At 37.8% G+C, this 16,977-nt stretch overlaps 2 protein-coding genes across 3 annotated transcripts in view; both read right to left on the reverse strand.

Moving 5' to 3' along the window:
* Adi1 (acireductone dioxygenase 1) overlaps positions 1 to 16,977 on the reverse strand; it is a 38,151-nt gene that overhangs the window by 5,660 nt on the left and 15,514 nt on the right. Inside the window, exons 1-2 of one of the 2 annotated variants that reach the window (XM_076173522.1) lie at positions 2,117 to 2,402; positions 736 to 873 (exon numbers count right to left, since the gene is read on the reverse strand). In XM_076173522.1, the coding sequence (XP_076029637.1) occupies positions 736 to 855 (120 nt within the window). In that variant the 5' untranslated portion in view covers positions 856 to 873; positions 2,117 to 2,402. Of the gene's footprint in view, positions 1 to 735; positions 874 to 2,116; positions 2,403 to 16,977 lie in introns of those variants that run through there. The other variant, XM_076173521.1, reaches the window with a different exon arrangement.
* Positions 2,113 to 10,076, reverse strand: LOC143018257 (aminopeptidase O-like). The gene is made up of 3 exons (XM_076173517.1): positions 9,718 to 10,076; positions 4,072 to 5,418; positions 2,113 to 3,244 (listed from the first exon to the last, which is right to left on the reverse strand). Exons 2-3 carry the CDS (start codon positions 5,415 to 5,417, stop codon positions 2,113 to 2,115), a joined length of 2,478 nt encoding a protein of 825 aa, XP_076029632.1. The 5' UTR covers position 5,418; positions 9,718 to 10,076.

Genomic DNA, 16,977 nt, shown 5'->3' on the forward strand with positions numbered 1-16,977 from the left:
ATTACTTGTATTACAATCACTGCTGTATTACTTGTTCTCTTTCACTCCGAGTACTAATAAACACAGAAAACATGATCAAACCAGCTCACACAATTCGGGGGTCACTAAGCTACAGCTACAAAATAAATGTAACCAAGACGCCAACGCCGGCATCCACGTGTACCCGCTTGTGCCTCATAACACCTACACAGATGTCATTGTATAGTAGAGGTTAATGAAGCAGATGAGAACATCTCTTCAGCTATATCATCCTTTTGTGCACCAACCCCTCTCTGCTCCCTTCTATTTCTTGCACTCTCTTCCAGGCCCATGCAGAAGGGGGGTTGCTTGGGGTGCCCAAGCACCTGCCTCTTTGCCTTGTGCCCCAAAAGTGCCCTTCACAAAAATATATAAAAATGAATGAGAAAATGATTTCTCACAGGCTCTCTAAAGCTACTTGCTCATCACTCATCCTTCATACTCACATTCAACCTGCTATAAACTTAACTTTCACCAAAACAAGGTCAGATATTCCCAACTCTCTTCACTAGGAACATGTACATCCAAAACTCTTCCTACTCTTCTCCTGGTTACCATTATACTCGTAATTTACAACTAATCTTTTTGTGCACATTGCACGTACATATAAACATAGAGAGTGGAGGCAGTTAAAGTTTTTGTATAAATTATACAAAGGAGAACCTGATCCCTTGCTAGTCAGTGTATGACAAACAACATTTTATTAGCTACACTCACCTTAAAGTACAATACTCCCACATCCTTCAACTCCTCCAGAGTAGCATATTTTGGAGGATTTTGGTGATGTTCTAATCTCTGATCATCAGAGCTGGAGTCCATGTACCAAGCTTGAACCATTTTGGGGATGACAACTACCTGTATAAAGTGGAAGAAAATCATAGTTTTCTAAATTTTACCAAGCCTCATAAAGGACTTAAAAGACAGGATACAAAACTACAAGCACAATGCTATATTAATAATTCCCATTCCTTTTGCCTTTGTGGGCATATACATACATAACTGCTTGAGTCTGGAAACCTGCAACCAATACTAGCAGGCAATATTTCTTAAGCCCTTTCTGGGATGAAATGTTGAATGCTTGTCTGTGTAATATTAGTCAGGGACATTTCTATGTCATGAGCTTACAACAGTCGGAGGGTAACAGTAATTGGTTGTCATCACTCCTTGTGTGAAATATTGCAAGAAATACAAAATTGATAGAGACACTAGGCCCAATCTAGAAACCATGTGCAAGCCCCCCACGAGACTTTATCTCTTTATGGAGGTGAGGGTGTTGAGTTTTGAAGACAGGTAGCAGCGAGACTATTCTCTCTGCCATTCATCTCACAGGACCAAAGTTACAGGCACCTGTCATTACTCCCATACAGCAACAATTGTTGCAGATTCACTAACTGAAAACCTGCAGGATCACAGTGGCCTGTAATGATTCTTCCGTCTTTCCATAGGACTCTTTGGAAAGAGACATTGGACTATTGTTTGTATTGTACTGGTGTGTGTTAGTTTCTATGTCACTGGTTTATAGCAGTGGGAGGGTAGTGACTGGTGGTCAGGTATGTATAATCAACTTATGTAAATATAAACTTAGTTTTATAATTTTGTCAATAAAATGAGATGGGGAACAAATCCTCATGCTACAATAATATAGCTATGAAAATGCATCAACATGAGCTAATATAATGAACAAAAATTTCCAGTCCATTTTCACAAGAGAAAATACTTTGTGGATGAAAAGCATGAGAACAGGAATGTTGGGTTACAAGATATAAACATGGATCTGAAAAAAGTATATAAACTACCAAAGGTCTCCATAATTGGCATCATCAGACTGAAATGGGTTCATTATATGCACAAGGTCAATTCTCACTTCCTTTGCAAGCAAAAAATTGTATGTCAAAACTGAACATATCTAAATACTAACATATATAGGATCATGCTGTCCTTAGACACAATAAACTTCCAATTATTTGGCTGTTCAACAGGCAAACAAGGTTAAGCTTATGAACCCTGTCATGCTTGTATGGTACATTTTTCATAATCTTTGGTAAACTTTTACTAATGAAAAACATTAATACATGCTGAGTTTTTATAGCAAACTTACTCTCCATTTAACATCATTTGCACTGTGAGTCTTGCATTCTCATCCATTTCATCCTTCGCTAATGCAAACACTTTCTTTGCCAATTCTTTGTGTATTCTTTTCCTTGAGATTATAAGTTCACCATATAAGTAAACACCCATAGACTGATCCCTGAGCAAAAATCTTTCCACTTCTTCAAGATCAGGGTAATTATGTTTGATCACCAATTCACACCATCTATGTCTAACATCAGCACTCTTTAATGTAATCTTGTAGAGTACATACATATCGTGTAGGAGCCGATGAGGTATTCGAGCAATGTCTAGAACTTTTTCCATAAGAAGCACTAACTGGTCATCAAACAAAAAATCGCCTGGCCAATCCAGCTTTATTCTCTTACAATTCTGGGAATTCCTGGCATGTCGGACTTCATTTTTCCAATACAGGAGGTGCTTTTCTACATCAACTATGAGTGAATTGGATATTTTTCCATATTTCAAACTGATATTACTATTAAGTCCTGGCCTATGCAACCATTCTTCATTTAAACTATCTATACTGAGATTTGAAAGTTCTTTTACATGAGGAAATCTACTAAGAAAGAGACTGAGAAAATGTTCTGATAATACAAGCTGACCGTGGTATATTGTCACATACTCCTTAATCATCTGGTCAAATTTATCTCTACCGACCAAATGACTAAGATATTTCAGCAGAAAATAGCCCTTAAGATAATGCACTTGGAGGAAGGTCTTTTCGGGGTTAAGGCCATTTTTCACATAACTGACCCCTGAGCTTTCACTGACATGTTTCTCTCCCTGCACTGGCTTCAACAACTGAAGTTCTTCTTCCGAATTTTGTAACTCGGCAACTAAGGTTTTGTATCGTAAATGAGCTCGCAAGTCTGACAGCTCTTCATATAAGGAAATGTCAAAATCATCTCCGTTTCGTTCACTTTCATCTCTTCTTTCAGCCACATCAGGTTGACTGCAAGTTGTTCCTTCAATTTCATTATCAAAGGCAGATGAAGACTGCATAAATTGCTTGGCAAGTGCATAGATGGAATCCTCCATGTATGTTGCAAAGCCTTCACTCAACCATTCTTCAGTCCAGTCCTGAGCGCCAATAACAATGCCAAACCATGTGTGACTGAAATGAAGGAAAATAAACAAAAATAAATAAATAAATAGACAAATTGATAACTTAATGAATAAAATGATTTTAGAAATATCAATGTAAAAAATGTCAATATAATAACAATGTGACAATGTTTAGAATACTATCGGAAATGATGATGGTATGATGTCTTATATTTCTGTATACTACCCTAAATGAAAAGAAATTACTCTGCAGACATTTTCGAAGAGAAGAGAGAGAGAGAGAGGAGAGAGAGAGAAGAGAGGAGAGAGAGAGAGAAGAGAGAGAGAGAAGAGAGGAGAGAGAAGAGAGAGAGGAGAGAGAGAGAGAGAGAGAAGAGTGGAGAGAGAGAGAAGAGTGGAGAGAGAGAAGAGTGGAGAGAGAAAAGTGGAGAGAGAGAGGAGAGAGAGAGAAGAGTGGAGAGAGAGAGAAGAGAGAAGAGAGAAGAGAGAGAGAGAGAGAGAGAGAGAGAGAAGAGAGAGAGAGAAGAGAGGAGAGAGAGAGAAGAGAGGAGAGAGAGTGAAGAGAGGAGAGAGAGATAGAAATAGAGAGAGGAGACAGTGTGTGTGTGTGTGTGGATGGAGAAAGGAAGAAAAGAAGAGAGAAAGGAAGGGGGGGAGGGAGGGAGGAGAGAGAGAGGGAGGGAGGAGAGAGAGAGGGAGGGAGGAGAGAGAGAGGAAGAGAGGGAAGAAGGAATATAACTATGTCAAAAAGATGTTATGCTAGATTATGATCAATATATGACCATAAAACCAGAACTTGACAGAATTTAGGTTATGACAAGAGAGAAAGTTTATGCTACATTGTGAATGCTTGTCTACAAGTATATACATTCTTACCTAATTTCATGAGCAATCCTTATAGCCATTGACACATCTTCTTGCAATATTGATGGGGACAGGAAGATAACATTGGGAGATGCTAATCCAAGGCTTGTGAAACACCTAGGAAGAACAACTACCTCTAATCGCTGAAATGGGTGGACACCGAGCAGATAGTATGCAGCAGCAAGGCAGTAAGGGAGATGTTTTACGAGAGCTTGGACTGCAGGTTCTACTGAGAGCGGATATACTAAACACGTAGATAAAAAAGGTCCGTAATCTTTGCGACTCATATGACATGGATATTCATAATGGCAGCATGTTCGATTTTGGGAATTTTCACTTTCGTAAATGTTATAAACGTTCTTGTCCATCTGTTTGTCTCTGATATATTTACCACAGTCTTTACTTTGCAGAGTCTTTTCAAACAGGACTGGGTCCAATGACTTTAATTTCACATGCCTCCACTTCCCAACTGCTATGGCAATAGTTGCAATGGGAAGAACCATGTTTGTATAATAATAAAAACAGTACAAGTCAACACATTGGAAGTTTTCAGTTTTTCCGTCAGTAAATTCATTTGATGTTCCTCCACTTTCTGTATTTACTGATACTTTACTTGTCAATATTCTGGGTTCATCATCTCCAGTCATGGATACATACATGTCCTTAGAAACTGTGAACCAAGCCTGCCATGTTGCCATAGCTGTTGGTGGGTCCTGACAAGGCAGTAATGACCTGTTATTAATGGCAGCAGCTGGTGTGAAGAGACATGGGTTGCCATCTTCATCTATTCGCCAAAGGACAGAAGAGCCAGCTGGTGAAGTCACATATTCTATCAAAATGACTTGTGGAAAATCCTCAACAGAAAAGACAGCATCCTTCCAGATATGGATACTCCATGGTTCTACTCGAAAAGGCAATGGGGTGTGGCTTTTGTTATTCCAGTAGCCTAAAATAGTATCACTGGTTCTTTTAACCTGAGGATCTAGAAATTTAAAGAGCTCATCTTGCTCACTCTCAACTTCCATTACATTGCTGACCTTCAAATCTCTACTATCTAATATTACTTCAAAAGTTTTTCTATCTCCATTGCTAACTTGACAATTTTCATCTATACTTTTACATTTTGTAGCTGAAGAGTCTGCACATTCATTAATAACTAATTCATTATTGATTTCTTCACAAAAACAATTTCGAGTACAACTTCTTCCCTTCTTCTCGCAAGATGATGCCGGCTCAAAGAAAACAAATAGTCGGCCTTTAAATGTTTTTGTCTCAAAATTTGGTGTCAAATCAAGGAGGTAATGACGTGCACGAATATCTGATATGTTGGCCATGAGTGGTAAATCCTTATCACCCATTCTGAAAGTAACAAGAGATCATTAAACTCCCTGAAACAAAAGAATTAACAAATAAAAAATATATGCCTACTAGTAATAAATTCTATGAAGACTACATTAAATGCAACCTAGATTAATCCTGGTTGTGAAGAGAACATGGTGCTTCAACTAGATTTCGGCACCTTGTTCTCTTCACAACAAAATTTCCATTCATGAGTTCAGCATACAACTCTGGTGCTGTTGTCTCAAGTCTTCTTATCTGTTACATACTTTGTGTGGTCATGGATAGTCATCCACTGCAACACTGCAGCAAGTGCAAATTCCAATTACCATCCCTCATGACTGATGAAATCCAGCAAAATTTGTACCATGTCCATATATGCTGACCACAATCTCAAGTTCAGGTTGTCCAAGTGTATTGTACACTAAAATATGTACATTTTCAGTTTAATTGTGGACTTTAACATTTTGAAATACTAGATCTTCACTTGCAATAAATAAAACAATGTGATTGTTTGGGGGTTCCTTAATCAAAGTGGGTTCTATCATAAAAAATCAGGCAAAAACAAAATTCTAAATGAACCACATGAAGAACTGTCACCCCAGTCTTTGACAGGGAGAAATCTTCATGCGAGCTATCCTATGATGACAATTCTTCATGTGGGCCATCCTGGGTTTATAATTCTTCAATTGTACAAGTTGATAATAATAAGCATAACCCTCATTCAACCTAAAATGCAATCTTTATTCCACTGTTGATACTGTATTTAGTGTACTGGGGTGACAATTCTTTAGGTGGGATCTCATGGAGTGACAATTCTTCATGTGGGTGTTCTGGTGTGACAATTCTTCGTGACCCTTTTAAATCAGTGACCTTGATGACCTTCTAAATGTCCTTTAAATTCAAATTTTGAGATGACATCCACCCACACCCTTTTTACCTCCCCACACAGGGAAAGATTCCACATAGATGCCTTCTATTAATGTGTGATGCACTAAAAAAAAAGACATAATAATAAATCATATATATATACACAGAATAATCACAAAAAAAAAAAACCACATGATCCAAAATTTTTGCTGATAACCACAAAGGAAACTGAAAAGAAACAGTTATTCCCAAGCACTTTCGTGTTAGAAAATATGGCGGATGATGGGGACAGTGCTAACGTTATCTTGGTTCCCGAAAGGCATTTGATATTGTCCACCACAGCAGACTTTTGGCTATACTGGAAGCTCTAGGAATGAAAGATGAAATGTACAGGTGGATACAGGGTTTTTCTTGGAAATAGACAGCAAATGGTCTGTGTCAGGAGAACCTCCTCAGAATGGTTGTAAGTATGGAGTAGCATCCCAAAGGGGAGAGAACTGTTCCTATTATTCATATATATGATAATATCCAATCAAATGGAAAACTCTTTGCTAATGATGCAAAAATTTACTACTAGATAAGAACTACAGAAGGTGGCAAGACCCTACAACAAGATTTTAATGTAATATAGGAATGGAGCCAAAAATGGTTGTTACAGTTTAACTAGGAGAAGTGTAAGGTTATGCAAATTAGACGGAAGAACTCAGGCTGTGAGAACTATTTGGGACACAAAGTACTGGAGGATACACAAGAGGAAAAAGATCTTGGAGTCATCATTACTAGTGATCTCAAGCCCTTAGGTAGCTAAGGCTGCAGCAAAGGCTAATTCAATAATAGGGCTAATGAAAAGACAATGACACGTCTTGATGTGAATATGCTAATGTCCCTACACAAGGTAATAGTAAGGCAGTGTATAACAGGTCTAATAAAATGACTGACATGTCTTGATGTGAATATGCTGGTGTCCCTATAGTAAGGCAGTGTCCAAGCATGGTCTCCATATACGAGAGGTGACAAAGAAGCTGGAACAGGCACAAAGAAAGTCTACCAAATCTGTCCTGGAACTTACATACTGTCTATATGAGGTGAGCTTAGCTAGACTGGGACTCGCCACAATTGAAGATCAAAGGACCAGAGGAGACACAAGAGAAATATTCAAAATCCTGTTTTTGTTTTGTTATCATTTGTCTGTCTGATTTTTGTTTATTATTAGTTATGTCAATTTATTGTTATTTACTATTTTCCTGTTTGTTTATTATTTAACTATACCTATGCATTTCTTTATGTATTTTATTTGTTATTTACATTACTATAGTTTATATTTATTATTTTATTATTAATATGATTTTTTCTTTTTTCACATCCGACCTAGATATGGATCAAAAGGTCTCCTGTCGGCATGCTCCACCTTTGAAATCCTTTGTAATCCTTTGTATGGATAAGGTTAGGAGAGAAGAACATCTACAGTTGATTACTAGAGACTGCCATCCCAGAAACAAGAGGTCACAGCCTCAAGTTAATGAAACCACGCCAAAGAACAGTAAAGAGGAACAAGTTTTTAGTTCAAGGGTAGTGAATATGTTAAACAGCCTCACTAAAAATGTAATTACCAGTACAATTGTTCATATATTTAAAAAAGTGATATGACCATTCTGAGACTGAAAGACAGTTGAGAAAAGGCATCCCTTATGAGCTTTAAGCTCTCTTGCAAGTCATCACAATCCTGTTTTCTCTAAGTTACCCAATATCTCGGTTAAGGATGGGAGTGCTTTAAGAGGTCATGGTAACAAATTAAAACCAGATTTCTAAAGTATGTGAAAAAATACAGTTTTACATATGGATGCATAAATACTTGGACTACCTTAAGAGGAGATACAGCCAAAGTTCGAACAATACATGAACTCAAATAAACATTATAACTGCAACCATCACACATTAGACACCAAACACCTCATCTAACACTCCACCACTTAACCCAGACAACACAACATCTCCTCCTAGAGTGAATTTGGGTCCAATCTGGTGGCCACTACCAATTAGCTAGGAGCTGTGGGAGTCTTGCAAACAAGTTCTGAGGCAAAGGATTGACTATTTTTTTATCACCTTATTGTATAATGCTTCCATTAGTTTAGCTACAATGCTAAATGCATGCTAAAATGACACCTGAGATTGCACTGAACTTCTTTATTGATAAACGATACTTCTATTTTTAGGGATAATGTCATGCTCAAGAGCTGTCAAAGGGGTGGTTAAAGGAGAGACTTTAGCAGGGCAGCAGCAGATATGGGGGGGGGGGTAAGTTGGAAGTAATCAGCATCCTTGAATGGTTTACAATCACAAAAAAATGATCCTGACTGGCCTGTAAGGCTGCCACTAAATTCCTTAGTGTATTGACTATATGTAGCCAATACCCAGTATAATTATATTAAGAGAAGTTGAACTGTGAAGGCTAAATCAACTTTGGTCATGAACCAGTATCCTTTTCTCACTAAGCCAAGTGGCAAGTTATTTTTAGATTCTCCAATTGTAAGATATACAGTACCAGTAAATATTAAAACAACTAGCAGGCTGTATATTTCAAGCAATTGTCATTATACATGCCCATGGCAAATGTAATCTACATTATGATTATCATTATTCTTATAACTTGTCAACATTTGTTGAAGTATGTGGTTGGGTTTGCACCTGTGCACCACAGCCACTGTTACAATGAACCACCATTACCCCCAACCCCTTCCACTCTGCTCACACAATATAGATTGCAAATTCTTTGGCATTGAAAAAGTCATGATTCAAACATTTCCTATTGAAAAGGGGTGTGCCACCCCTACCAACAGTAGTTCTAAGTACAGCATTTCACTTTCTTCCTCTGAATCCTTGTAGGATCTTCAATTGTGGCTGAATTGGGTTTCTTTCATATAACTATGAAAAAAGAACTAGCGTTTCTGGTTTATCAATAGACATAACATCAATTTTCGCTCTGAATTTACGGCGGGACCCAATTCGGATTCTGTCAGAAGTTGACAACTGCTTAAACTAATTCAACAAATACACACACCCGTGACACTGTCAAAAGTATTTAATGTAAGCTCCGGCCAGTATGATGACACCTTCCAATATATTTGATTTGGAATGATCCCATCGAAGGTGTGGGTTAAATATTTATTTATATAAATAACAAGCACAAACTGCAAATTAAGTACTGTCACATACAAAGTTTTGATTGGTATGGGTGAAAATTCTTATCATTACTTCATTTGGCAAAGGACATGATCATAAGTTTTGTTTACTAGAGCTTACATTCGAACAATTATAGAAATACAATACAGAGTAGAAAACAACAGTGCAGTTCTTCTGTGTTTGATACTCATTGACGCAAAATGAAAATAAACTATTATACAAATTATGGTAAACTATACTCATTCCAATGAAGAAAAAGAGTCACCTTACTTTATAAACTAATATGTATGCCCAATGTTGACAAGTGAAGGTTCCTGAGGTCCGACGCCAGCACCTCCCAAACGTAGTCTGAACACATTACCCGGGTACGATTGATTGAGGAGGAACGAACATGCTACGCAGATATCGTCCACACAAGTGAGGTAGGGTGGAAGGCTTATTTGAGACAAACTGTGAAACGAAAAAGAGGTATACGGTGAGTCCTTTTGCCCTTATTAACGTAAGCACTAAGTAGAAGTAGCCCTGATAGGTAGGAAGCTTGTCGTGTCGCCAAAACGTAGGAAAGCATCGCGTGCTATCCCGACTGTTTCCTTTGGTACTCTGATGTTCGTGCGCTTCCGAGTTTCGATGGCGGGAAATTCAACAATACTCAAATTAGAACTAAGGGCGGACCCCATACAAAACCGGAGTAAGGGTAGGAGATGAATGGGCAATAGTCTAAAGGCCCCGACATCTCGAGGTCATGGAAACAAATTGCATATTACCACATATCTGAAGAATGCCAATGAATTGTATTAGACTCAAAGACCCAGCCTCTAGAGCAGATCCTAATGTTTCCGACTCTAAGGTAACAGCCTGACTCGAGCTAGAATGTTGACTTTGAATGGTGGCTATTCGGGCTCTATAGTATTCATCACCAAAATTCATCCTGCATAGATAAAAAAAATTGGTGACTGACTTCGTAATCACCACCCAATCAATGAATTTCAATTATTCACGACCCGACTGGAAAAGAATACTTTCTGAGGTCCAACCTGATCCTTGTTTTATAGATTTTCAAAATGCTTCCCCTAGTGCTGTACTAGTTTCTTAGCTCAGAGAGACCCGATGTACGATCTCCATCATATTTCCCGGTGATCATTTTGTTTTTCAATTAAGTAATTTAAAAATCTCCCATATGCTAGTTTGGTTAGCTTCAGCCTCTTCAGTATCTCTTCTCTTCGTTACAAAGGCGGAGCATGCCGACAGGAGACCTTTTGGTCCATAACTAGGTCGGATGCAGAAAAATCATAATAATGACAAATAAGAAAATATGATAATATAGCTGATAATAAATCAAACAAATAAATGCAAATAGTGAAATAATAAACAAACAGGTACATAGTAAATAATAATAAATTGACAGATAACTAATAATAAATGAAAATCAGGCAAATAATAATAAACAGACAAATAATAACAAATAATATAAAATAAATGGCAGTCATTACAGCATCTTGCTCAGGTGTTTATCTAAACGAATCTTAAAGCTTCGAACTGAACTACATTGCACTGCCTCTGCAGAAAGTTTATTCCATTCATTAACTACACGGCTGGCGAAGTTGTTTCTACCCACTTTCAAATTAAAAATATTTTCTGACAGGTTGAGGCCATTATTTCTAGCCGGATTCTCATTCTTATTGTGTATTCATCTATTTGTAATATACAAAGAAAGAGCAACGCTCGCAGGGTCCCGTCTCCTACTCTCCAATTAGACATCTTTAGTTTCAAATATATATATGGTTCTTTTATGTGAAGAACTAAATCTGTTGCTCTCCTCTACATATTTCCAATGTATTTATATCCTTTATTAGACGGGGGGCATTGCACTTTGTTGACAGACTATAAATAAAGTAGTTGAAACACAATGGCAAAAGCCGACAAGACTGAGAATCAACACCGTGTGAGATCGAAATCTTTATTGGTACGACGTTTCGCTTGTTACAGCTTTTTCAAATACTTGAAAAAGCTGTAACAAGCGAAACGTCGTGCCAATAAAGGTTTCGATCTCACATGGTGTTGATTCTCACAAATGTAGTAGTACCATTGCTATGTACAGAATTTGGCTGTTGCTGACTCAAGAAGGAATAATGAGCTTATCACCCAACATTTTTATTTGCATTATTATTTGATTTTTAGCCTGATTATCTGATAATGTCAGCTTATCATTAAGTACACACACACACACACACACACACACACACACACACACACACACACACACACACACACACACACACACACACACACACACACACACACACACACACACACACACACACACACACACACACACACACACACACACACACACACATATATATATATATATATATATATATATATATATACATATATACATACATATATATATATACATATATATATACATACACATATATCACAATTAATCTCAATTTACCACAGTATATAAATATATATATAGATGTGTGTGTGTGTGTGTGTGTGTGTGTGTGTGTGTGTGTGTGTGTGTGTGTGTGTGTGTGTGTGTGTGTGTGTGTGTGTGTGCGTGTGTGTGTTTCGATTCTACTCCTATCTGTTGAATTTTGTAATGTATACACAAATGGTGCCCTCCCAATCCTCATGTATATGCTTGCCCAGGATGGAAATTAAATAACCATTTCTTAGTTCATTTCCTCGGTTCGTTCAGATAATCCTGCAACTATTCACGTTTTTCACTATTTAGACTTTTTTCTTTAAAATTTTGTGTCGGATGCGTACATGAACACCTCACTTCCACGTCTGACTGCGTCTGTGATGTAATTGATAAAAAGGGCAAAGAGTAATGGAGCCAGAACAGAATCCTGTGGCACGCCGTTTGATATTTCTTTACTATTTGAAACCTGGAATAGCCTAGATCAGGAATCCTTTACTTTTTCACGATTCCAGACCCTGAGTGGATTGACCCATCACCTTCGATCGTCAAATTAGTGTTACAAGGTAGTAATATGACTTCAGAAAATGAGTTGGTCGTTTTTTACGGTCTGTGGGCTTTCGAGGCTTGTGTCTCTGTCAACATTCTCGCTCCGCAGTCGCATGTAATATTTTACGTATTGGTTTAGTTCGGCAAGAGTGTTTGCTTTGATAAGAAATATTATCTATTTATTTTTATCTACTTATTTATTTATTCATTTGTTTATTGTAGGAAGTTATAGTGGGGTGATTGGAGTATTGGTGTTTTATCACCAAAGACTTTGGGTAGTGTCATTGTTGTTTGAAAGGATAGGCGAAAGAATTAGTGGATGTTGTAAAAATCGAACATTAGTAGTGTATGTATCGTAAAAGCTTCACAATAGTAGGTGGGAAGGTCGGTTCCTATTATGAGGTGGATATATGTAAGACCGTTTAAAACACTGTTCTGTTGCGCCTGAACTACTACAATTCTAATCTAAGTTATCGTCAAGTACCCTAGAAAGTGTTCAGCGGGCAATTAAAGCATCAAAGATTACTACGAGAAAGAGTGACGCACACCATGATATGTGCGCTGACCTACAAACACCTAGAAGCCTAAACACTTGAAAGAGAAATATATATCATATGAACAAAATATTAATGTAATACTGAGGCAGAACGCAGTAGATAGAATAGAGGAATTAAGATGTAACTAGGCAAGAGGAGGTATCCAGCGCCATGGCTCTGCAATGTGCTCCCAAATATTGTCAAATCAACGTCAAAATGGCCAGATGTAGACAAGATCGACCTCAGCAGCCTTATTGCTACTTCGGGATCAGCACGGTGGTGCTACTCAGGCCCGTGGAGAGGGGGGGGTGGTGGTGCTGGGGGTGCCCAAGCATCTGCCCCTTTGCCCTGTGCCCCAAAAGTGCACTTCACAAAAAATATATAACAATGAATAACAAATTACTTCTCACGGGCTTTTTCCATTTCCTTACCATTCAGAAATTATAACGTGGAAAATGGTGTTGCACCCTACCGGATAGTTGCCAAATAAGAATAATACAAAGGAGTGAAGTGCCCAATTTCCTGCCCAAAGCACCTGCCCCTTGCAGTGTCTGTGCGCGTTACTGGTGCCACTTCGTCAGAAGGTATGTGGACATTCTCTTGCTTTCTGACCATGGCGCAGTGGGCAAGGGGGTAAAGTGGGGCCATCTGGTCCCGGATTTGAGCCCGGACCATATGAGTTGAAATATAAGTTGACAGAAAGGCGGAATCTGTATTCAACAGGATCAGCCTTGGAGATCGTGGTGGGTGGCAAGTGTTACATGAAGAGAGAAACAGTTATGAATACGGCAGACTTTGTGGCGCTGTAGCACAACAACCCCAACATCAATATCTCCTAGATCAGGGGTGGGCAACCCTTGGCACGCGTGCAAAACTTGTCACATTCATGCCTTTTTCCGGCACGCGAAACCCTGGGCTCACCTTAAAAGAATAATAATAATAATAATTCTAAATATCCAACTTATATATACTCTACATATATGCATATATATATATATACATATATATATATATATATATATATGCATATATGTATATATATATATATATATATATGTATATGTATATATATATATATACATATATGTATAATCTATTTATTTCTATTTGTTTGTTTATTTACTTTTTAGGCTTCCAGGGCTGTCAGTCGCCCTCGGAACAGTTCATTGGAGTGGTGGTATACAGAAGATTAGGAAGGAAGGGCACCACTCGACCTCAGGCGGCGCCAATATTTCTTTTTCTTTTTCTTTTTCTTCTTCTTTTTCTTCTTCTTCTTCTTCTTCTTCTTCTTTTCTCCGTGGTTTGTGGGGCTGATTCAACCCAGATCTACCTTCTAGGTGGTCAGGAAGAGTTCATACATGAACACAGGAAACGGTGAGTCCACGGTATGCCACTGAAGTAACGGTACTCGGAGGAAGGTGATGCATCACACATAGTGATGAATGGTGTCCAAGTCACATCATGTCCGAGGTGAACAGAGATCGAGGGCCATTACTCAGCCGCGTAGAAGGTGAAGGTCTGATTACCCGACCCTATTGGGTCCAGCATTTATAACATTTCCCGGGTGGGCGGACATGGTGTAACTCATTTACCATATTATTTATTTCTATAATTTCACAAAGAACTTATCGTTAAGTAAAGTCTTAGTTCAACTATATGGAAATTTGGATATAAATTTAAGGAAAATATAGATATTAAACATGATTGGTTCTAGTTAACCGTATTAACCTCTTTCATACAATGAAGCCTACGTAGGGCGTCATAAGGTGTGAATGTATATACGATGATGCCGCCGTCGGCGTCCTGATTATATTTACTTTGTAGTTGTGCCTTAGTGATCCCCATATTCTGTGAACTGGTTTGATCCCATTTTCGGTTTAGTACTACTCAGAGTGAAAGAGAACGAATAATGCAGGGGTGACTTTTATATTCTATAATACGATTAGTGTGTTGTATTGTACATTAGGGATTACTACGCGCGAGAATTTGACTCGTTTTGAAGAAGTAATTATCTGGTTGTTAATCAATTCTTCAATGTATGTGACACAATCAGAAGTTATTGTTATAGCTTTGTGAAATGTATTATCACTATTTAGGAATATCAAATGTTATCTACACGTGACTAGATGACATGCATACATTTCATTGGAGTTGTGTACTCGTATGTAAACCTATAATTTTACTCCGTTTTAGCTTGTTTTCACAAGTCGAGTTCTATAAACCTTGGTAAGTGTATATAGAAAGTGAAGTTGAAGAGAGTAGGAATTCAAATAATAATTTTTGTACATATCCATAAGTTTCTGTCCAACTTGGGTTATTCAGTTATGATTTACTGTTTTCCTTCCTATGTTGTGAATCATTGTTTTCCGTAATGAACTTTAATAGGAGTAGCCTTACGGGTGAAACAAGTAACGCGTGCACATCTCTCAAAGTAACAAAATTTAAACCTGATATAAATTATCTGTCATCAGTGATGCGGCAGCAAAAAACACATGATGGTATATAGATGGTCCACTCTTACAATAATCTTTTATTTTCAGTTTCGGTATATATATATATATTGGAGTAACGCGGCAAAATATTTTCTTTAAGGCATGTTGAAATGTATGCAACAGCAGATTGAGCTCTGATGATTTTCCGATGAAGAGTTTCAAGACTTCTGAAGATCTCTCTAGCATGGAGAGGTAAAGAAAAAACCAAGTTGACGATAGAAGCCATCTAATGGGTAGAACAGGATACAAGACGTTAGCATTTTCAATTGTAACAATAACAAAGAAATGGATGATTATAAATACAGAAAGTAAACACTAGGAAAGATTACAAAGAGGTTGACCGTTACTCTGGTCTAAAACTGGGAAAGGACACATTGAATATCGGGGAAGGGAACGTGGGAAGGGGAACTGTGACCACTGGGAAAGGACACTTAGATAACCGTTACTGTGGCCTGGGTGTCCGTCGCGGCCGGAGTGACTGCTCATGAGAGGGCTGATTTGTCTCGTAGCTGGGTTGTCTGGTTTGGCGGATTCTGAATAGTTTGAGGCTGGGAAGGATGGTGGGGCTTCCTGTTGGGCGGATTCAGAATCCGCCAAACCAGACAACCCAGCTACGAAACAAACCACCCTTCTCATGAGCAGTCACTCTGGCCCTTCCTAACTATTTTTCCTTTATTGTGTTTTCATTCTTCTGAACAGATCAAATGAAAATAACTTTGAACATAATAGTCATTGAACACTGAATTTTATTTTCAATTGAAAGTTGAAAAAGAGCAGGAAAAGAAACGCTATCTATGGTCCCCAGATCCTTCAGCCCAGGCGGGCCAACTATGCGTCAGTATCAGGCCCGGAGTCCCCCCCTCACCTCACCCTTTTCTCAAGGAAAAAAATCATTAACCCCCCCCCCCAGAAATGAGACAGAAAGGCATGAAAATAATAATTATAATAAAGATATAGATAATGAAAATATGATATTGTTTATTAATCAATAGAATTTATATTGTCACACTTTTAATTGTATATATAATTTAGTTCATTACATCATACATGTTCAAACGAGACATTCTGGCAGAAATATAAATCTATGTTCTTAATGAAAAAAATAACAATAAAGCGCCTATGATAGATATAGCAACCCCCAAATTTCAGTTGGTACAAGGGTTGTTCAGTAGAAAAAGAAAAAAATGTATTGAGATTCTGGTAAAGGTTGGCTACGCCTTCCGTCTGGGTTGTAAATCTCATACAAACACTGCATTGCAGACGGTTTCAAAGAAGAATACGTTTGTTGAATGTATATCTAATATACTTTGAAGAACATGACTATCTCTCTATCTATATATCTATCTATATATATATATATATATATATATACATATATATATATGTATGTATGTATGTATGTATGTATGTATGTATGTATGTATGTATGTATGTATGTATGTTTCTTTGCTTAGGGTAGTCCGTCTGTGATCAACAACAGCGCTCCGGTGAGGTGAGATGGTGAAAAGTGAAGTTGGGT

This window comes from Oratosquilla oratoria, chromosome 34 (genome assembly GCF_046742065.1).
Source record: "Oratosquilla oratoria isolate Oo_2021 chromosome 34, ASM4674206v1, whole genome shotgun sequence".
Taxonomy (NCBI): Eukaryota; Metazoa; Arthropoda; class Malacostraca; order Stomatopoda; family Squillidae; genus Oratosquilla; species Oratosquilla oratoria.